Genomic DNA, 22,306 nt, shown 5'->3' with positions numbered 1-22,306 from the left:
CCAGGACTTGATTAACTATTTCCTTTCCCATATTAGGGAAGTTTTCAACTATAATCTCTTCAAATATTTTCTCAGTCCCTTTCTTTTTCTCTTCTTCTTCTGGGACCCCTATAATTCGAATGTTGGTGCGTTTAATGTTGTCCCATAGGTCTCTGAGACTGTCCTCAGTTCTTTTCATTCTTTTTTCTTTATCCTGCTCTGTAGTAGTTATTTCCACCATTTTATCTTCCAGGTCACTTATCCTTTCTTCTGCCTCAGTTATTCTGCTACTGATCCCATCTAGAGTATTTTTAATTTCATTTATTGTGTTTTTCATCATTGCTTGGTTCCTCTTTAGTTCTTCTACGTCCTTGTTAAATGTTTCTTGCATTTTGTCTATTCTATTTCCAAGATCTTGGATCATCCTTACTATCATTATTCTGAATTCTTTTTCAGGTAGACTACCTATTTCCTCTTCATTTGTTAAGTCTGGTGTGTTTTGACCCTGCTCCTTCATCTGCTGTGTGTTTTTCTGTCGTCTCATTTTGCTTATCTTACTGTGTTTGGGGTCTCCTTTTCACAGACTGCAGGTTTGTAGTTCCCGTTGTTTTTGGTATCTGTCCCCAGTGGCTAAGGTTGGTTCAGTGGGTTGTGTAGGCTTCCTGGTGTAGGGAACTAGTGCCTGAGCTCTGGTGGATGAGGCTGGATCTTGTCTTTCTGGTGGGCACGTCCACGTCTGGTGGTGTATTTTGGGGTGTCTGTGGCCTTATTATGATTTTAGGCAGCCTCTCTGCTAATGGATGGGGCTGTGTTCCTGTCTTGCTAGTTGTTTGGCATAGGGTGTTCAGCACTGTAGCTTGCTGGTCATTGAGTGATGCTGGGTCTTGATGTTGAGATGGAGATCTCTGAGAGATTTTTGCCGTTTGGTATTACGTGGAGCTAGTAGGTCTCTTGTGGACCAGTGTCCTGAAGTTGGCTCTCCCACCTCAGAGGCACGGCCCTGATGCCTGGCTGGAGCACCAAGAGCCTTTCATCCACATGGCTCAGAGTAAAAGGGAGAAAAAATAGAAAGAAAGAAAGAGGCTATAATATAGTGAAGTAAAATAAAGCTATTGTAAAGCAAAGCTATACAGACAAAATCTCACCCAGAAGCATATACATATACACTCACAAAAAAAAGGAAAAGGGGAAAAATTAATATATCCTGCTCCCAAAGTCCACCTCTTGAATTTGGGATGATTCGTTGTCTATTCAGGTATTCAACAGATGCAGGCACATCAAGTTGTTTGTGGAGCTTTAATCCGCTGCTCCTGAGGCTGCTGGGAGAGATTTCCCTTTCTCTTCTTTGTTCGCACAGCTCCCGGGGTTCAGCTTTGGATTTGGACCCACCTCTGCGTGTAGGTCGCCTGAGGGCGTCTGTTCCCCGCCCAGACAGGACGGGGTTAAAGGAGCAGTTGCTTCGGGGGCTCTGGCTCACTCAGGCCGCGGGGAGGGAGGAGTACGGAGGAGGCGGGGCCAGCCTGCGGCGGCAGAGGCGTCGTGACGTTGCACCAGCCTGAGGCGCGCCGTGCGTTCTCCCGGGGAGGTTGTCCCTGGATCACGGGAGCCTGGCCGTGGCGGGCTGCACAGGCTACTGGGAGGGGCGGTGTGGAGAGTGACCTGTGCTCGCACACAGGATTTTTGGAGGCGGCAGCAGCAGCCCCAGCGTCTCACGCCCGTCTCTGGGTTCCGCGCTGATAGCCGCAGCTCGCGCCAGTCTCTGGAGTTCGTTTAGGCGGCGCTCTGAATCCCCTCTCCTTGCGCGCCGCGAAACAAAGAGGCAAGAAAAAGTCTCTTGCCTCTTCGGCGGCTGCAGACTTTTTCCCGGACTCCCTCCCGGCCAGCTGTGGTGCACTAACCCCTTCAGGCTGTGTTCACGCCGCCAGCCCCAGTCCTCTCCCTGCGATCCGACCGAAGCCCGAGCCTCAGTTCCCAGCCCCGCCTGCCCCGGCGGGTGAGCAGACAAGCCTCTTGGGCTGGTGAGTGCTGGTCGGCACCGCTCCTCCGTGCGGGAACCTCTCCGCTTTGCCCTCCGCACCCCTGTGGCTGCGCTCTCCTCCGCGGCTCTGAAGCTCCCCCCTCCGCCACCCGCAGTCTCTGCCCGCGAAGGGGCTTCCTAGTGCGTGGAAATCTTTCCTCCTTCACGGCTCCCTCCCACGGGTGCAGGTGCTGTCCCTATTCTTTTGTCTCTGTTATTTCTTTTTTCTTTTGCCCTACCCAAGTACGGGGGGAGTTTCTTGCCTTTTGGGAGGTCTGACGTCTTCTGCCAGCGTTCAGTGGGTGTTCTGTAGGAGCAGTTCCACGTGTAGATGTATTTCTACTGTATCTGTGGGAAGGAAGGTGATCTCCGCGTCTTACTCTTCCGCCATCTTCTCTCCTCCCCAGAAAAGCTTTTTTTCCCCTCAATTTCATGACTTTTTCCCTTTGGTTTCCCAGATGACCCAAGGCAGGAAGTGTTGAGTGGTATTGGATAGAGATGGCATCTATGTGGTCAAACGCTGCTGGGATAAAATGCTGTGAGGCTGTCTGCAGAAGCAGGCAGCTCTGGAGCTGAGGAAGCCTCAGCTCTGGCTCAGGATGTCAGAGACTGCAGGAGGTGACAGGCCCCGTAGCGGGGCTCTCGGGGATCCAAGACATGGAACAAAGGCTGATCCTGATAGAGAAGAGAGATCCTACAAAGAAAATAGGGACTTAAAAAGAGCATCCTTTAGGACTGGATGTGTTACATAGTAGCTATGTGACTGGGTACCTCACTCCTTGACTCTTGGTTTCCTTGGCTGTGAAATGGTCATAATAACACCTACTTCATGGTGGTGTTGTGAGGACTAAAGTAGACAGCGTCTGGCACACAGCAAAGTATTAATAAATTATTGTTGAATGAATCAACGTATGTGGAAATAGAGTTTGAGACACTTAGCCAATATTTAGATTTTAAATCTCTTGCCATCTCCAGAACTGGCTTTGCAAACTGAAGCATTCTTTATGCATTTTACTTTTTTTTTTTTTTTTTGGCTATGCCTCGAGCCATGCAGGATCTTAGTTCCCCGACCAGGGACCGAACCCGGGCCACCTGCAGTGGAAGCGGGGAGTCTTAACCACTGGACTGCCAGGGAATTCCCTTATTTGTGTATTTTAATACTCTTTCAGTGGCAAGTGATAGAAATGCATATGAACTAACGTATGCAAAAAAAGGGAATTTATCCTCAGGGTTTCGGGGGGCCCTCAGGGGACCCAGTGGCAGGCACGTGGCTAGCCCAAGGGACTATGGAAATAGCGACTCCTTCTGTTTACGGCCTGTCTCTGATTCTTTCTAGTATTTATTTGTTTCACTGCAGAGTTTCTCCATTGGATGTAAACACTGCTGCTTGTAGCTCATGGGTGTCATACCTGAGAGCTTTATGCTCGATTGGTCCCAAGTGAAAAAGTCCTGTTGACTCCTTTTGGCTTAGGTAGAGGCTCTGGGTCAGCCAGTTGTGGCTTTGGGGCAGGATGACACTGTGCCAGCAGGGATGCCCCCTCAGTAGCCCGGGGGATGGGGACACTGGGCAGCCTGCGGGTGTCCTCGACAGTTGGGGGTAGGGATGGGGGAAGTCGGGGCCACCCTGAAGAAACGGGCAAGAGCTGTGCTCTTTGAGGAAAGCGTATCCACCAGTGGCAGGAACCAGGCGATCTTCCATTATGTCACTCTATAGAAAAGCTCTTGCAAATTAGGGACACTAGAGATGGCCGTGTCAGTAGTTAGAATAAAGCTCAATACCTTGGTATGAGAGACAAGGGTTTGGATATGTTTGTGTATAAAAACTCTGGTGTCATCCGTTCAGGGTTCGGGACTGGCATTCTGGGACCTTTGTCACAAGAGCTATGTTTTCCGGGCTCTGCCCTCCGCAGCACGAGGGAAGAACGAATACTTAGCAAATTCCTGGTCTTAGTTGTACCAGGCATGGTGCTAGGTGGTTTCTGTGTGCTGTTTCTTTGATCCTGTAGAGATCAGTGTTGTCAACAGTAGGTATTCTCACCTCAGAGAGATGGAGACATGGATGCTACCTGAGGTCACTTGTCCAACTTCAGCAATGAATAATTGTCAGGGTTGGGATTTGAGTTCCACCTGCTCCAAGGTCTTTGCTTTTTCCAGTAAGCGGTGCAGTCTTCCTGAGGGCTCTTACCCTCCTCTGCAGCCCAGGTGCTCCAACTGGCCCCACCTGGTTCAGTCTCAGAAAAAACGGCTCAGCTGCCCAGTTGTGATCCCTGGGGAGCTGGGCCTCAGGTTGATCCCAGCTGAGGACTCCATACCACGCACCTCGAACCAACTCAGCGCGGCGGGTAGGGCATCTGTGTGCTGGTTTACATCAGGACTTAGAACTTGTGCCCTGGTTCTCCACACAGGAATGCATGTGACAGTGACCACTGAGGCTGGAAATGACCATGGTCTACACAAGCTGCAAAGTCATTTATCTGTGCACGTGCATGGACACTCATATATGTGCAGGTTTAGATGCATGTAAAATGTGATCATTATCATTGCAGACATCCTGGAGTGTGTGACGTTTTACAAACTGTGGATAGCAGCCCATTAATGGATTATAGAATCAATTTAATCGTTACCTTTTAAATGAACTAGAATAAGGTAGGACAGAGTAGAATGAAATATAATATTAGTAGTCATCACTAGAAGGAAGTATCAGAATTGTTTCATGACTGTTAATTTAGTGATATAAGTGTTTTTGTAGGGAGTGGGTACGTGTATACTTGCATACTGGAATCTGTGGTAAATTTTTTTAAACTGTTTTTTAACTTTCTATAACAAAAAAGTTTGAAATTGGCTGTTACAAAATTTGAAATTTTGGTTGCCAGTTTTTCAGAGTCGGGTGTGGCAAATCAGGAAGGTGTAAATAGAAAAACTTAAGCATACTATGAAGAAGTTTTTGAGAACTGCTCCTTAATAATAATTGTGTGTCTATCAAAAGTCCAAGCTCTACACCTGACGAAAACTCACAAACTACCAATCCTCATCAACAGAGGAATAGCCTCTAAGTCCCAATACTGAATCCAAACGAATTCGTACTCTTCTGGGGTCTGTGTCTATCAGCCACTCCTAAGCATGATTAAAAACTTGCACTCTTCCTGGGATTATTTTAAAGGTTTCTAATTTTGGCATTAAGCCTGGAATTTAGTATCTGTGTATCACTTAAAAAAATGCTTTATTTTGAAAACAATGTAGATTCACAGGAGGTGGTAAAGATAGTGCAGAGGGCCCAGGGTACCCTTCATCCAGTTTCTGCCAGTGATTATGTCTTATATAACTACAGTACAGTATCAAAACCAGAAAATTTACATCATGTGGAACTTTAAATGGTACCTTTTATCGCCAAGAACTTTGTTATGTGAGACACAAGCGTCACTTGTAAATAATAATTCCATATGTGCACGATACATCTATAGAACCTTCCTTGACTTAGCAAGGGGTTGTTTGCATTTGTTCTCCGTTTGCTTACACGCATAGGAAAGACTGGAGCATTTTTTTAAAGCTGATTAATCTAAACCATATTTTCAAAAATTGGTTAGTTTAGATCTGAGACCTTAATAGCAGATGTTCTGTCTGAACTTCCTGAATATTTGCCTCCCTTTGTGGCTAGTACAGCCCTGTGTCACCTGACCTGTGAGCAGTGGGTCACTCATTGAGAACACCACCCACTCTGGGCTCTTGGTTCACCTGATGGTCAGCCCATTAATCAACCTTCTTCTGCTTCGTAGAGAAAATGATAGATTGAAGAAATACACCATTGCATTTATAGCCACTGCTACTTCGAGCTAGGAATCTGTGGTTAATGCAGCTAGTGAATGACCCAGACCTGACTTCACTTCTAGGGGAGCTTCCCCCATCTTTCAGCTTGTCTAGAGGCAGCCTCTTTCAGAGACTACAAAGTCCTTTTAATGTCATCCTAAGGCAGAATTTCTCCAGAATTCTGTTCAAATTGCTTGCATCAAAACCCCCAAAAGATGAAACAAAAAACCCCAACCCAATACACATAGAGCATTCTGACTTCAAACTTAAAAGAGGTGAGGAGTATCCATGTACCATGGCTGCCACTTTGTACAAATGATTGGCAGTTGACTGCATTCTAATTTTAAAACCAATAATGTACACAGCCCTTAAGTTTCAAAGTGCGCCAAGTTGGTGGCTAATACTGTTTTACTCCTGACCTTTTAGCAGTGACTAGTTTTGACTGAGATTAGGTGTTCTAGGATTCCCACCCCCTTCTATGTGTAAAAAAAAAAACCCTCCGCAGCAAAGATATGAGAAGAACTCATGTCTTCTCAGAAATGGCTTAGAAGCAAAGCTCTTTACTAGACTTTGTGCAGACCCACTGTTTTCCACGTGAGTCTGTTTTCTAAGAGGTACTCTCCTCTCCCAAAGCAGCAACTCCTCCACCAGGCAGCCAACATGTGTCTGACCCAGAAGACTTAAAATAAACCTTACTCTCCGGTTACCAACAAGCGCATGCCCAGGTGAAGCTAGCACGGCTGAACTTACTATTAAGAAATTACTATCCAATATTGTCGATGTGAGCGAGTCGCCGCTGTTGACACTTGCCAATGGAGAGCTTAGCGGCAAGTCAGTGGAGGAACTGGGGATTTATCCTGGGAGACCTAGAGTTTCCATTCTCTCACACAGAAGGCCTTCCCTGCCGTGGCTCATTAAAAACAAGCCTGAAAGCTGGGACTTGACAGACAGTGACAGCCCTCGGTGAAACCTTTCGACTGCTTAGCGATGGGGAGCTAGACGTAGGCATCCTGCCAACTTCTGGGTTTCATCTAATCCCGGGCTTCAGCGCCCAGGTACCAGCTCCCTCCGCCGGCAGCGGCCTCCGACTGTACCGTGCTCGGTAGCGCCCTCTGCTGCCTGTTTCCGGAGGAAACCCAGCTGTGGTTTCAGCCTGGGATCCCCTGCGGCCCCATCACTGTGGCTCCAGCTGCTCTGTGAGAACAGCCAGTGCTTCATTTTCATGAAATTGCCAGTTCTCCACCCTTTTCCCCAAAACCATGAGCTTAGCCATTTACCCATCCCCCAGGGGGAATATTACACACCAGAGTGATGAGTTCATTCATTTTCCTACCAGAATGTAGTGTGGAGGGTTACTGGGGAAGCCAGTTAGGGCCGAGAATACTTCGGTTCTTATTTGCGAGCACTCTGATGAGCCTAAATTTATTGGGTCCAGCTAATCACCTAACGAATGAATGGGATTTCAAATATATTCATGAGTCCTGTAATAGAAATACACTGAAAATAGGTGAGAATATAGGTGATGGTTATTTGACTAGTTCTTCGTTCTCCAAGTATCTTGGAATCTAGACTTTGGAAGAATTTACCTTATTCTTCTGGCCTCCCTCATCCCATTTCATGGTTATGATAATTCTTTTTTTTTTCTTTTTGCTTTAAAAAAAATTTTTTTTTTATTTTTTAGAATTTTTATTGGAGTATAGTTGCTTTACAATGTTGTGTTAGTTTCTATTGTACAGCAAAATGAATCAGTTATATGTATACATATATACCCTCTTTTTTGGATTTCCTTCCCATTTAGGTCACCACAGAGCACTGAGTAGAGTTCTCTGTGCTATACAACAGGTTCTCATTAGTTATCTATTTTATACATAGTATCAATAGTGTATATATGTCAATCCTAATCCCCCAATTCATCCCACCCGCCCTTTCCCCCTTGGTATCCATACATTTGTTCTCTAGGTCTGTGATAACTCTTATTAAGTTGAGGTTACCAATCCCCTTTCTACAAACGGTCACATAGCTGATGCACTTAGAAATGGGTTTCCAGCCACCTGACTCCATTCTTTTTCACATGGCTTCTCCTTCCAGAGGAAGGAATTGTGTTGGTTCAGCTGCACACTCGTGTTTGTTCCTCTGTGTGACCAGCCTTATTCACTGATGAGACAGCCCATGCTTGAATGAGGACAATGGAATCTAACCTCCGATGGGTGATTTATTCACAATTGTTGATGCGCCCCACCAGCCCCGTAGACTCAGCACATCTTGAATGGACTTTATGTGGCATTGTCCAATGAACAGCATCTCTGATAGATGGTCACTAACTTTCTGTTGGGCCACTTATAGTGACAGGGGGCTCCATACCTCCAAAGGTAGCCCATTCATTTTTTAAGACAAGATATAAGAAGAACACTTCCGAAGGGAAGAATCCAATTCCAACTCTCTAACACACCTCGCTGTTGGAGTTGATAAGCTCAACCAGGGATTTGGGAGTGGGAGCTGTTTTGGGGGTGATGGGCTTGGGAAGGGTCCTGCTGGAGCCCCCCTGACCCAGCAGCCTCTGTCTTCTGCAGCAAAGAGATGTGTGACCAACAGAATGCCTTCACCATGTGTCCCCTGTGTGACAAGTCCTGTGACTACTGGAACCTCAGCTCAGCCTGTGGAACGGCGCAGGCCAGCCACCTGTTTGACAACCCTGCCACTGTCTTCTTCTCCATTTTCATGGCTCTGTGGGGTAAGTTGTCACCATGAGGCTTGCTTCTATGGGCGGGTACCTTTAAATGGGTACAGTGAGCAAGCTCTAAAGCCCATATCCTTCGGTTTACTTCCTTAGTATTTGGTCCTTATATCTTAAGAAGCATTTTAGGGACAATAGATTTTTCTCCTTTACTCATACATGTGAATAGAACTAAGAATATCATCCGTGGCTTTATATATATATTTTTTAAAGAGAGAGAGTAATGGGAATCTGGTATTAATCTCATGTAGGATTTATTCGGAGATTGAACCCATGCGTGCTTTGGAAACCCCTAACACACTCAGAGGCACCTCCAGGTACATCTCCTAAGACATGGAAAGTCCTAGATGTCATTTGGTGTCACACTCAGAGTGGTGGGGTGACTGCCACAGTCACGGAGTTAGCTGGGGGTAAAGGTGGGCCCAGACCTGGTCTCTTGCCTCCACACTCAGTGCAATTCCCGGGACAAGGCGAGTGTAGACTGCAGAGATTTTACTTAATGCCAGAGGGATGTTTTCAATATTCCCACCAAAGGGATCTGTGAAGGAAGGAACAAATAGTTCCTTCATTTTCCTCCTCCTCCCTTCCCCCCAGAGTCCTGGGGTAATAAACTTTCTCTGGGCCACAGCTATCTGACTATAAGCACATGCATGCACACGTGTACACACACACACTTCTATTCTTACAAACTGGGATAACCTGGAATAACCACCCCGTGGTCACTGAACATTTCTAAGAAGACACACCCACGGGCATTAAGGAAGGGACCAAGGGGATATGTTGCAGCCCGTTGGGAGTAGCAGCCTGCCTTTCACTCATCTATCCAGTGCGGGCCCTCATCTCTCCTATCGGATGACAGACCGGCAGGGCCACTGTCCTGCTGCAGAAGCTGCCAGGTTTATCCCTGATTCCAGGGGTCCTGGAGGACACACCAGGACGGGGCCGTGAGTCACACGTCCCGGGAGTGTGAGCAGGAGAGAGGCGAGGTCTGTTCTAGCACCGCTGCCAGAACTCGTCCCAGTGGCCTCTGTCCCCTGCGGGCACCTCTGCGTGGGTGGAGACGGAACCGAGCTGGAAAGATTCCCGCGAGACCAGGCCACCGAGGAAGGTGTCCAGCAGGGACCCTGTTCTCCCAGGGAGAATGACCACTGCCCAGGAGTGTGGGCAGTGTCAGCCCACAAAACAGGGGCAGGGAGTCGGAGGACATGGCACTTGTGGCCGTGTGGCTCTGGAACTGTTCACAGGAAGGGTCAGGAGAACAAACTGAAGTTGCAGCTTGTGGCCTAGGCGGTGCCAGGCGGCTCTGTGCCTGCTTCTCCAAAGGCGGCGTCTTGTAATCACCCCAAATCCATTTGAACCGATTGGAGCGCAAAATACACACTCATGCTTTGATAGGCTGCACCCCTCATTCCCATGAATCTGTCTGGCAGATATTACTGTGATTGAGCAGCTGAAGCTTACTAACTCTGGTCCACAATCCCTCAAGACCTCTCCTGGGATGCGTGATTCCTTGTCGTGGGGAAACTTGGTTTTCAGCTGTACCTTCCCCCTTTCAAACCCCAGCAACTGCCCCTTTTCTCTCCTCGATGGATGAATAGATACCTTCCACCCCTTCTGAGGTCCGAGACCGTTTCACCACCCCCCAGCTCCCCTCTCTTCCTCTCACATAGCAGCAGTGCAGGGAGAGCAAATGCGGTGGGATTGTGTCAGCGCTTCCTGGCTTAGGGTTTGGTTTTGTTATTTTAACAGCCTTGCTGTGTGTTTTATGCGATTGTGTATTTGGTTACAGCAGCCAACAGCCTCTAGGCATGGCTGCCTACAAATTACAATTAAAAATAATAGTAATGCCTCTCATTACATGATTATTATGATCAGTGGTACTGTGCTGGGTGGGCCTGGGCCAGGGCCCAAGCCTGCCAGGAAGAAGGCGTGATTCTCCACGGAGAGAGAGCGATGGGGCTGCTGGTGGGGCGGGAACAGGGGTCCCTGAGACGGGTCAGCAGGACCCGGGACCAGTGGAGCAGTCAGGCCCAGCTCCTCCGGACTTCTGGCTTCAGACTCCAGGGAACTTTGGAAAGAGGGTGAAGCCCTATTGAAAAGTAGGGAAGGGAGAAGTAAAGGGACGAGGTTAAGGGCAGTGACTTCAGGGTCAGGCAGTCCTAACGGTGGGTCCCAGTCCCGCCCTGGGCCAGCCAGCGTGGCCGGCCCCGTGTCACTGGCGTCAGCCCTCGTAGCCGAGGTGCTGAGCAGCCTGGGACGGGCTCAACCTTGGAGCTTCCCGGTCCTCGTCTCTCAAGCGGGTGCAGTAATACCTGCACCCCAGTGTTCTCGTGACCGTCAGTGGGGCGAGTGTGCAAAGCCCTCCGAGTGGTTCCTGGCCGTGATTCCCACCGGGAGCTGTGAGCTGCTCTCTGTCGTCACGACGGTCCTCCGTGTCCCCGTGACTCCCCCTCGGTGACTCTGTTGCCCCGTCCTCTGTTCCCAGTGTGACTTCTCTCCTTCACGGAGACCTCGGTCTGTGTGCACAGCCCTCCTCGGCACTGAGGACAGCGCAGGAAAAGGAGGGGCGCCCTCCTTGTTCGGAGACCATCCCCAGGCCAAGGCCAGGGTCGGGAGGTGGGGCACCCACCCGACAAAGTCTCAGATCCCAGGGAGAAAAGATACAGAACCGTGTACCACGATGTAGCTAGTAGCCAGCATAGCGCCAAGTGAAACAAATGATAGCTTTAAGGAACCGTACGTTCAGCCAGCAGGTGGGTGTTTGTTTTGCTCAGCCCGGTGCTGTTCCCAGGTGAACAGAGGCAGGTACGAGCCGAAGAAGAGTTTGCGGTCCTGTTACCACGCTGCAGACCTGAGTGGCAGCCGACAGTCCAGTGCGGCAGGTAGTGGAGGGCGCCCAGGCTCTTACCAGGGGTGCTGTAGACAGGTAGGGGTGGCCTCGGGGACTGCCACGCCCCCTCCTCTTCCAGGGCACCAGGTCTCAGGGTGTTAGGAGTGCAGAGGAGCGGGCGCCTGGGAGGCTGATCGTGTGGGCCTTGGTCAGGAACGGAGGAGGGCAGCACTGGAGCATAGCGGGGGAGAGGGGACAGTTTGCACAAGCTGGGGATGAAGAGGGCAGCGAGGCGGTGCCCTCATCAGCAGTGAGGGTGTGAGGTGTGTGCTGACAAACGGTGGGAATAGATGTGGACAGATGGGCGGGGCCAGATACCCAAGGTCCCTGTATCCAGAGGGAGGAATCCAGACAGTAGGGACCCACTGAAAGTTTGGGGGTCTGTGTTGGGATCCTCTCTCTCCCTGCCCCTCTGCACTGCCCACATGCCATTGCCCTTCAAGACTCAGCTCAGGGGGCTTCCCTGGTGGCGCAGTGGTTGAGAATCTGCCTGCCAATGCAGGGGACACGGGTTCGAGCCCTGGTCTGGGAAGATCCCACGTGCCGCGGAGCAACTAAGCCCGTGAGCCACAGCTACTGAGCCTGCGCGTCTGGAGCCTGTGCTCCGCAACAAGAGAGGCCGCGATAGTGAGGGGCCCGCGCACCGCGATGAAGAGTGGCCCCCGCTCGCCGCAACTGGAGAAAGCCCTCGCACAGAAACGAAGACCCAACACAGCCAAAAATAAATAAATTAAAAACAAAAAAAAAACTCAGCTCAGATGCTCTGGCAGCTGGCACCCTCTCTTCTGCATGCCCACAGCCTTTTATCTGCGTCATTCTTAAGGCCCTGATCACATTACACCTTGTACTGTAGTTATGTAAAATCTCTTCTCATAGACTAAACAACTTGAGAGCAAAATCCACATCGGATTTACCTAATCTTCCTCACGATGTCTAGAACATTGTTTTGTATATTGCAGGTACCTTAGGTCTAGTTTTTTTGTTTTTTGTTTTTTTTTGGTTGGGAATTCATTCAAGCTTGCTCAAATAATAAGAGATTATAAGAAAGTAAGAAGCAAGCTCCTGGATGCAGGAAATTAAATATAGCCAGGCCCCTAGGCAACTGGAGTGGGAGGAGCAATCAGAAACCTCTCTCCTTCTTTCACGTGCTGCATGGTTTGTCCCATTTCTGCTTCTCTTTGTGTCTCTTAGTTTCAGTTTTCAAAAGACAGAATCCGATTGGCCCATGAGTGGGCTCTGGATCAGGTGTCCAATCCTGGCATAAGAAGCCATGGCTGTAGAGTAGAGGGGACTGGTTCTTTCTGGAGCATGTTGGGCTGCCCTTCAAGGGCTGTGGTTGGAGAAGGCAGGCTAACCAATGTGTCGGGATGGTAGACATTCAACGAGTATTTGCCAAACAAATGGAAGAATGAATGAATGGCACTTTGGGGAGATGAGTCTTCCAGCCGCATGTGGGCTGGGGAGCGGGGACACTGAGACCCTGGACTCAGGTAGAACTACTCGGAGATGTTACATAACCTCAGAATGAGGTGATTTGGGCCCAGAGAAAGGAAGTTGTGCTGGGGACAGAAAGATGGAGAAAAAAGTGAGAGTGCTCAGGAAGGTGCAGGAAGAGGGAACGTATAGGGAAGACGAGGTTTGTCAAAAAAGACTACAAACCATCAAACCCTTCCATTCTTACTTCCTTTATCCTTCCGTTCTTCCTTCATTTATTGAGATCAGTGTTTACCCTTTTCTTATAACCTAGAAATAGGGAAAAGGGTGTGTGTGTGTGTGTGTGTGTGTGTGTGTGTGTGTGTGTCTCCCTTTAAATATATCTCTTGGGTTCTCCTGGATGTGGAGTATTTTGAGTTGTCCCAGCTAGAAGTTGGGGTTGGGGAAGGGAATCAATGCTTTAAAGAAAGTCCCTAAATTTGAAATTTATAAGTTTATCCTCCCTTGGTGAACCCTGAGGGTGCTCAAAATCAATAGAATTTTTTTTCCTTTCTTTTTTAAGCTACCATGTTTCTCGAAAACTGGAAGAGATTACAGATGCAACTGGGCTACTTCTGGGATCTGACTGGCATAGAAGAGGAAGAAGTGAGTTCTCCTTGGGTCTTTGCTTTGCTTTGCCCCTGGAAATAGATTGTCTTGAGTGAAATAACCGCTTACATTTGCCATCATGGCAGTCAGTCACCTGCCGAGTCTCGCTGTGGCCCCCTTCCTAGCTTGGCTCCGCGGGCCAAGCCAGGGTTGATAGGCACTGAGGCCAAGAGTTGAAATCCTCTCTCTTCTCTTGAGCTGTAAGACTTTGGACTTGATGGGTAGCCAGATGTCCCTGTGACCCTCTCTGGGAAAAAATGGCATGAGAAGCAAGCCTCGTGGTGACCTCGAGGTTTAACTCAACACTCTTCCACCTCCTGTCTTGTTGGTGCTCGAGAGCGTGAAGCCAGAGAATGTGACGCAGAGCACGGACGTGTCTGGATGCTTCTGTGAGCCTGCTGAGGGTCAGGGGGAGGCATGGGTGCTGGGTCTCAGTTGCCCTGATGCTTATGGAGGAAGAAAGAACCACTGATCCAGTACCCTGTCAGCCAGGAGAGCATGTGTGAAACAGGAGCATGAGCTAAGGGGAAAGGGTAGGTTCTTCCAGAGTCTAGTTGTATGGACAGATGATTTTAAAGGATGAAACAAATTGACCTTCCCTCGGGGCTCCTTTGAGAACTAGGGCTCCCTTTGATGTCGGCGAGTTGACGATGGCCAGTGTGGGCCGGGCTGCTCAGTTATCTTTTCCCACACGCTGCCATTGCCTGAACAGCGAACGTGACTATCGGATAGGGGCTCCCGATGCTGTGGGCAATGTCGGTGAGATGCTGGGGACAGTGTCCAGAAGGACCAGGAGGTGCCCCCAGTTGCCTGAGTACCATGCGCATAGGCTGGCTGAGAGCATATGGCAGCTGCGCGGGGAGCAGACCTCTTCTGTATTCTCCCTCATTCACTGATGTGCCTCTCCTTGGACTCGGGACCTCTGGCGTTGTGACCCTGATGCTTTGTGACCAAGCTAGTGAAATCCCCAGTTTAGTCCTGTTCTCAAGACTGTGTGGCTCCCTTGTCTGTGATGTGACATCCTCTCCTCTCCTTAAAGCTCCAAGTCGTCAGCTTGCTCTTGAGCAGGTGGGCATTCCATGACCATGGATTGAGTTCACACATTCACTCCATCCCAGTCCTGTGCGTTAAGCGGATTCCCGGAGGCTCACAGCATCACGGATTCCGTGGCAAATGAGAGAATATACATATGAATTCTGACTTCAGAGACGATACACGTTAGTTGGGAAGATAAGCAACGGAGAATAATAAAGACAGTTGCATTTCTTGGGGAAAGATGGCCAAAGTAGTGCTTCCAATGGAAAGAGCTGTTGAAGTTGGAATGTGTGGGTGATTTTGTCCTATTGGTTCGAGTTGATTCTGGGGAGAAAGAGAGAGAGGAGAGAGCTGTGGCTGGGTGTGGGGAGGTGGTGGGCGTACAGGTCCTCCTCTCCTACAGCAGGGCCTAGGAGGTCTCCAGGGAAGAGAAGAAGAAGCAGCCTGGCATCCAAGCCTGTGTGGGGACAGAAACAAGCTAAGTGTGTCTTCTGAGTAGCGCTGAGGAGGCCAGCAGGTCTGCCTGTGAAAGAGGAAGTGTAAACACACTCACACAGAGAAAGGCATCCGTTATGACTCAGTGCCCTTGAAATCTCAGTCCCTGGCAGGAGTGGGATGCTAAGCCATTTTGGTTTCTGCAGCCAGGTTTCCTGTTTCCTGGTCCTGTTTAACCCGATGAGCCATGGTCACTTCCTGGGAGGGGCGTGATTTCAGTAACAACTGTGCAGGCTGAGAGAGAGGCCTGGCCAAGCCTGGGTTCACCCCCGGCGCAAAGAGCTGCCGGGCTCTCTGTGTGAGGTTACTGGGGGCGGGGCAGTTCTGCCACATCGAGGATGTGCCCCCCGTGTGCAAGCCCAGGGCCAGGTGTGGTTGAGAGGAGGGAGGGCAGCTGCGTTTTTCCTTCCATGTGTTTAGATTTTGGACTCGGATATTAAGCACGCTTTAAATTGAGTTAAATCTGAACATGACATCAGGCGCCTCCTGTGGACCAGGTTTTGGTTTGGGACGTGGAACTCCCTCAGGCGTAGTCTCTGAGCATCTCCAAAGGGTTGCATTCAACTAAGGGGTTGTCTGGTCTCTGAATAATTAGAATACAACGGTGAGTTTGAGAGAAATTCCTTCCGGTCTAAAAAATGTTTTGTTTTGTTTTTTTTTAAACCAGGGTTTTGAAGACAGGTTGAATTTTATCTTAAATAAACACTTCATTAAACACTTAAATGAAGTGTTGTGGGCAGATTTAGCCTACATTCAAATGGGGAGCAAGAGGATGGCAGACGCCACCTGGGCTTCGGGGAGGAGGTTGCAGGGGTCCTTGAAGGTCATGATGAGAACTTTTTTTCTGTTTTAACCAGATGTTGTCTCCAAGTCTCAGGGATGCTGCCACGGCCAGCTGCCTGTAACCCTCAGACAGCCTTCTTGCCTGTGGTCTTTGCTAGGAAGCAGCCCCTCGGGAGTGGGGGCAGGGTGCTAACTCACACAGGGACCAGAGCCACCCACCCTCAGTCCCTCCCGCCTGGGGTGTGCGCACCACGCGGGACGCCAAGGAAAGCAGCAGGGGCGGGGCTCAAAGCGGGGAGGAGGAGAAAGGGGCTGGAGAACCCACCTCCTGGGGCAGCAGCCCCTGGCCCAGGGGCCTCCCTGTGGAACCGGCTGGGATGGCCCGAGAGACCCCTTTGAAGCCCGTCGAAGGAGGCCTGCCAGACCTCAGGAGTCTTCGCTCTGAGATGGGACGGCCTTCAGCTCCGTGGCCTCTCTTGCCCGGTTACCTGCTGCACTCAGGCCCCACATGTCCCTGGGACCCCTCAGAGAGGATGGTCTTGACGCAGACGTCCTCCCATCCCTCTCTCTCCCGCCCCTGTCTACCACGTCAGGCTTAGCTGCCCTTAACAGCTTCCTGTCACATAGGACGCAAAATGCCTTGCCTTCCCCGCCGGGCGCATGGTGGTGTGTTCCTCCTCCCAGCCCTTCCCGCCTCGCGGGCCTGCGCTCTCTCCTGGGCTCCTTCCAGGCTTTGCCCTGGCTCTTCCCTCTGCCCGGAAGGCTCCAGTTTCCACCTGCCCGAACCTTTCTTAGCTTTTCCATCCCAGCCAGAACGTTGCCCTCCTCCGGCTGGCCTTCCCTCAGTCCCCCTCCTGAAGCAGCCGGCCTGACATTCCTTCTGTCGCGCTTATCCCCACCTGCTGGTTTCTTATTTGTGGGTTTGTTTGCTTACCGTCACCTTCCTCCACTTGGAGATAAGCTCCTTGTTCATAGCCTCAGAGCCTGAAAAAGAGCTCCCAAGAGCTCGGAACGCAGTAGATGCTTGATAACTCTTTGCTGGAGACGTTTGTTGACTGGATCTCCGGGTTTACCTCTGGAGGTCAGCGAAGGCTGGTCCTGAGCTGGCCTGGGGCCTTCTTTCAGGCCAGCTCCTGAGGGGAGCATCCAGGTGGAAGTAGCTTTGCGAAATATTTCCCAGAGTCTTGGTGGGAGGGGTTATGTATTTGTGATGATTCGGCATCAGACCCCATCCAGGGAGGCCGTGTTTAAGGCTGGGTATATTGGAGCAACCCTCGCAGGGTCCAGATTCTGCTCTGGCCAGGAGCTCATTTGTCCAGGTCCCTGCCTTTGAGGAATCCTGTGACCTCACCTGACCTTCTTGGCTGCGAGCAGCGAGATCCTTGTCTGACCTGCTTCAGTTGGAAAGCAGAGCAGCCTGACACTCTGCTTTGAGAGCCTCGGACTCCTGTCCGTGTGCCAAGAGCTCTCAGCTTGTTCTGAACAGATGAGGAGGGTCTGAACTGGGGCCCAGAGTGCGGTGAAGTGGGCCACAGCCACCACCAGAGGGATGTGAGGACACTCCTCTACGTGATGTCATGTCTTTGGAAAGTCAGGGGCAGGTCGGGAGCACACTACAGTCAGTAGGGAAGGCCCCTCAGCTCCTTTGCCGAGGATGACAGGATAGACACAATTTTCGCTTGAAGGGCTTTAGAATCCAGAGGATGGTACAAAAAGACACGGCTTTAGTTCTGTAGTTAAAATCTTCCACAGGAATAATATAGAAGAAAAGCAACCAAATTTCAGAGGCCATGGAGGAAAATGTCACAGCACATTTCTCCAAGTATTTCTGCAGGAGGTTAATTGTTGGAGGTGGAGGAAGTTTTGTGGGACGTGGTGGGTTGAAGAAGATTCAGCAGGTGTCTTTACAGGAGAACTTCTCAGAGCTTTTATTAGGCTCGCTGTGACTCTCAGGTGACACGTTGTATGGTATTTTCCAATCTGTTAGACCCTGGAATCCTTTTTTAGCTGAAACCCTCCTGGCACACACATTAGGAAATGCTGCGTTGGAGGATGGATGAAGGGGAGAGACAAAATGAAGTGAACTTCGCAAGCGTTTAGAGATTTCTGTGTTCTCCCCATGGTGCCAATTACTGCGAGAAACAAAATAATGGAGACCAGGTAGTGGATTCTTATCTTAGGATCAAAAGATTCCCACATGCAAAACAACTAAGAAATAATAAAAGAAGATTACGTAATCAAGAACTACGTGTCGTGTAAGCTATAAAACTCTAGAATATTTGAGAGGGGGAGACGCCGCCAGCTGTGTTTCAGCAGGCAGAGAAGGTCCCATCTCCGAGGGTGGGACTGCACCGTGGAGCCCCGGTGATGGTGGACAGCCTTCACAACTCTGGAGTGGCTCCTCCTCTGTTGTACTGGTTATTCTTACTAGTCACGTGCATAGTTTCTCCCCTCCAGCATCATGGCACGTCTCGGGAAAGCCAGAGACAGGTCAGGAGCCTAGCTTGTTGGCTTTCAGAATCTCCGAGGCGTGAGCAGTGATGAGGGAATGTGTGTTCTCTGTGTCCGCTGGGAGCCGGCTCCGGAATCCCTGCCTGGGAGTTCTCGGAAAATGATGCAGGAATGTGAAGTCCTCACGCTGGTAGATATTAGTCCTTGGAAGCTGCAGGGAAGACGCACCAGTGTGGCCAGGTGTACACTGTTAAGTTCTCTTTGAAGTGAGTCACGCATCTTCCTGCCGCAGCATCTGCCTTGATGGGACCGTGGTCCTTCTGATGAGCCAGGCCCTCTTTCCCGTGCCTGGTGACTCACTATCCAGGTTTACATTTGCTGAGTGTCCCTGTGCTGTCTCTTGAGCATCAGTGTGCTTGCCAATGAGTTACTCACCAAGGCTGAATAGGAAACAGGTCCAGGCAAGGGAGTTTTAAGATTCCCTCTGGGCACCTTCAACTTTGATGTTTACTGGCGGCCGTTTTTAGCTTGCAGAAGAATGGCGCAGGGAAGACGTTTGGTCCTTGCCCTAACTCCCAGCCGTGGGGCACATCTGTTTCTCCAGCTGGGATTTGGCTCATTGCAACTTAAAGTTGAGGCCTGAGGATAGATAGTGGGATGACCAGAGGTAGCCCCGGGCCTTTGGTCCAACTGCTGTGTGCAGCACGGGGCAGCTCTTTGTATCAGCTCCTAGTTAACGCTTCCTCTCTCCTTTCTCAACACTGGCGCCACCCCCAGGAACGTGCTCAGGTTTGGTTTTCAGTGTGGTAACAAGTGTTGTGTGTCCCCCTCTCCCGCCACACTGTGTCCCTGGTCTCGACGCCTCGTGGTTGTTGTGTGTAGTGTGGCAGCCCTTGTCCCATAGCATCTGACCCCATGATCTGGCTTACTGTCCTTGTGGTGTCTGGTCACACCCCGCGGGCCGAGGTGGCCCTCCGCCTGTTTACTAACCGCTCTGTGACTCTGGGTTTTAGGAGCACTCCCGGCCTGAGTATGAAGCCAAAGTCCGGGAGAAAATGCAGAGGGAGAGCGACAAGTCTCTGGTCCAGAAATTGGGAACCGGTGGGACTGCGGATGAGGTAAGATGCTGGCGCCTGGTGCTTGCCTTCCTTTTTATTTCTTAAGATCCTATTGTCATTTCACTGGGAATGCCTTCGCGGATGGAGACTGGGCTGTGAGAAGGGCTGACAGCGGTGGGAGAGGACGGAAAGAGAGCATGGCATGTCTCGTTGTCCCGTGGGCAGAGGTTGTGGGGAGCAGTCTTCTGCCATGACCTGATTTGTCTCTCCTTCCCGGGTGGTGATGTCTGGATGAAATGGGAGAGCAGGTCGGAAAAGAAAGAAACCGTTTCAGGCCTGGGTCCTCTGAACTCTTATCACCTACAATCGAATAGCAATAGCAACCACCGCCAGACCAACCAGCGCAACGACAGCTAACCTTTATTCAGTCCTTGCTGCGGGCCAGGAACTGTTCTCAGCGCATTGTATCATTTTATTCTCGAAATAAATTTATGAGGCTGGCGCAATTTTTCTGTAAATGAAAACTAATGACGAAAGTTATGTCCACAGCTTAGGTCGTTGACCGGAGGTCACCCAGACAGTGAATGGTGGGTGGATCTGGGATTCCAACCCAGATGAGTCTCTGACAGTCTGGGCATCTAACCGCTATGCAGGGATAAATCGAGAAATGGCCCTTAGGGCTGGCAGAGGCACATCCATGCCTGTATTTGCCTGAGCTGCTCATACACTCTTCCTCACATTTCATTGTCTCTGGATGGGCCTCCAAAGTACGGAGGTGATTGTGAGTCGTATTTCTGAGTTTTATGGTGGCATTCAGACATCGAAACAGATCTTCAGGATCTGTGCTGCGATCTGTAAATACTCGCAGTGCCTGTAAGGTGGGGGGCTCCTCTTTGGCACCGCCGGTCTCCTCTGAGTGCCACCCTTTTTTGAAACCAAGAGTGTGTGTGTGTGTGTTGATGTCTTTCCTAATCTGGTTCCTGAAAAAATTCAACGAGATCGACAATCTGTTGTTTTTACACGTGTCTTTTCTCCATCTTGGATTTGAATTAAAATTTCATTTAATTTTACATTCTTTAAGTTGGAACCATTCATGTTAACATGCAAATTTATTCAAGCACCAATACGGAGAATGTGGTGTTTTTAAGCCCAGAATACTAGCTGTCTTTCTTTCTTTCTTTCTCTTTTTTTTCCTTTAAGAAAGCAGGACTTAGAAGAGAAAGGGGGTGGCTGTCTAAGTTATTATTTCCCTAGAAAAAAGTAAGTCCAAGACCGCCAATTATTTGGGGAAGAAAATGAATTCATTCTTAGGAAAGAGTAATCATCACCACCACCCTCATCAGAAAGCAAACATATTGTGTCCTGTCGGGTTTGGCAATCCTATGCAACCTTCTTTCTCCACCCCAGGGCCATATACAATGGATAATTTTATGGAAGTCACATGTAACTTTTAATGACCGCTGCCTCATTTAATTTTAATTCCATAGACGGGAATGCCGAGGAGCTGGAATTGCGTACACTGAGGCTGTGGTTCTGATATAAACACTGCTTGGATATATGTGCATGATAGGTCAGATAACTTTCAGGAACCATGAATAATTGAAAAACATCTGAATGTGTTATGAATGATACATATGTTTATGTGTTAGCATTCAACATCTATTTTCATTACACTGTTGAGAATGTAAAGCTCAAAGCATCTAATGCCTTATAGGCATTGGGGGGAAAATGACCTTCCCAAATGAGCAGTGTAAGATAAAAATGGCCTGGAATTTGATTGTCAACGTCCTTCTTGTGTTCCCCCCATCCTGTTAATATTGGGAATGCTTCTGTTCTTGCTGTAAATCTAGCCAAGGGTGGGAGATGAAGGGAGGAGCACATGTTGCTGTCTGATGGGAGGGCTGCTTCTCTTGCCTACGGGAAGAGTTGAGGTCGACACCCATGGCAGAACAGGGCTCTAGGGTGGGATATTTAGGAGAGGCACATTCTTCTGGGAAACAGACAAGCACCAAGAATCAAAGTCTAGATGATGGTCTTGGATGGGCTTCTATCATCCCAGAGGCTTGCTGTGGTTCTGCCTTCTTTGTAACCCTGAGGCTTCATGTCCCATCTCTCCTTATATTCCTTCCTCTTGAATGATAAAAGCTACCATTTATCGAGGCCCAGATGGTAGAGGAAGTTACCAAAGACCACATAGCTGGTTGTGGGAGAGCTAGCAGTCATACTCAGCTCCACGTGATCCCCAAGGCCCATTGCTTCTCAAAAAAATTTTTTTAAAGCTATCAAGTTCATTTTATAAAACTTCTTTATAAGTGATTTAATTCTCAGACCATAACATTCACCCATTTAAATGATACAATTCGATGGTTTTTAGTATATTCACAGTTTTGTGCTGTCATTCGCACAATCTAAGTTTAAAATATTTTTATCACCTTAAAAAGGAACTCTATACCCTGGGAAGCAAGTAATCTATTAATACTTTCTGTTTCAATAGGTGTGCCTCTTCTGGACTTCCATGTAAATGAAATCATGCAAAATGTGGTATTTCTCCTCCTTCACTTAGCAAAATGTTTTCATGATTCATCCATGTTGTAGCTATATCTGTTCTTCGTTCTTTTTTATTGCCAAATAATATTCCATATTTTGGATATACCCAATTTTATTTGTACATTCATCAGTGGATGGACAGTTGGATGGCTTTCACTTTTTGGCTATTATGAACAATGCTGCTGTGAACATTTGTGTACCAGGTTTTGTGTGCACGTATGTTTTCACATCTTTTGGATATATACATAAGAGTAGAATTACTGGGTCATATGGAAACTCTATGTTTAACATTTTGAAGGACTGCTATAATATTTTTCAAAGTGGCTTCACCATTTTGCATGCCAACCAGCAATGCATGAGGGCTCTTAATGTCTCCACATCCTCACCAACACTTGTTATCTGTCTTTTTTATTTTATCCATTCTAGTTGTG

The 22,306-nt window shown here is 49.1% G+C and overlaps 1 protein-coding gene across 2 annotated transcripts in view; it reads left to right on the top strand.

Annotated features, from left to right (window-relative positions):
• Positions 1-22,306, top strand: part of ANO2 (anoctamin 2) — a 361,403-nt gene that overhangs the window by 166,595 nt on the left and 172,502 nt on the right. For both annotated transcript variants that reach the window (XM_059935146.1, XM_059935145.1), the window contains 3 exons: positions 8,371-8,531; positions 13,421-13,503; positions 19,284-19,388. In XM_059935146.1, the coding sequence (XP_059791129.1) occupies positions 8,371-8,531; positions 13,421-13,503; positions 19,284-19,388 (349 nt within the window). The remainder of the gene's footprint in view (positions 1-8,370; positions 8,532-13,420; positions 13,504-19,283; positions 19,389-22,306) is intronic.

The sequence above is a fragment of the Balaenoptera ricei genome, chromosome 10, assembly GCF_028023285.1.
Source record: "Balaenoptera ricei isolate mBalRic1 chromosome 10, mBalRic1.hap2, whole genome shotgun sequence".
NCBI lineage: Eukaryota > Metazoa > Chordata > Mammalia > Artiodactyla > Balaenopteridae > Balaenoptera > Balaenoptera ricei.
This window is presented reverse-complemented; position numbering and strand designations above follow the sequence as displayed.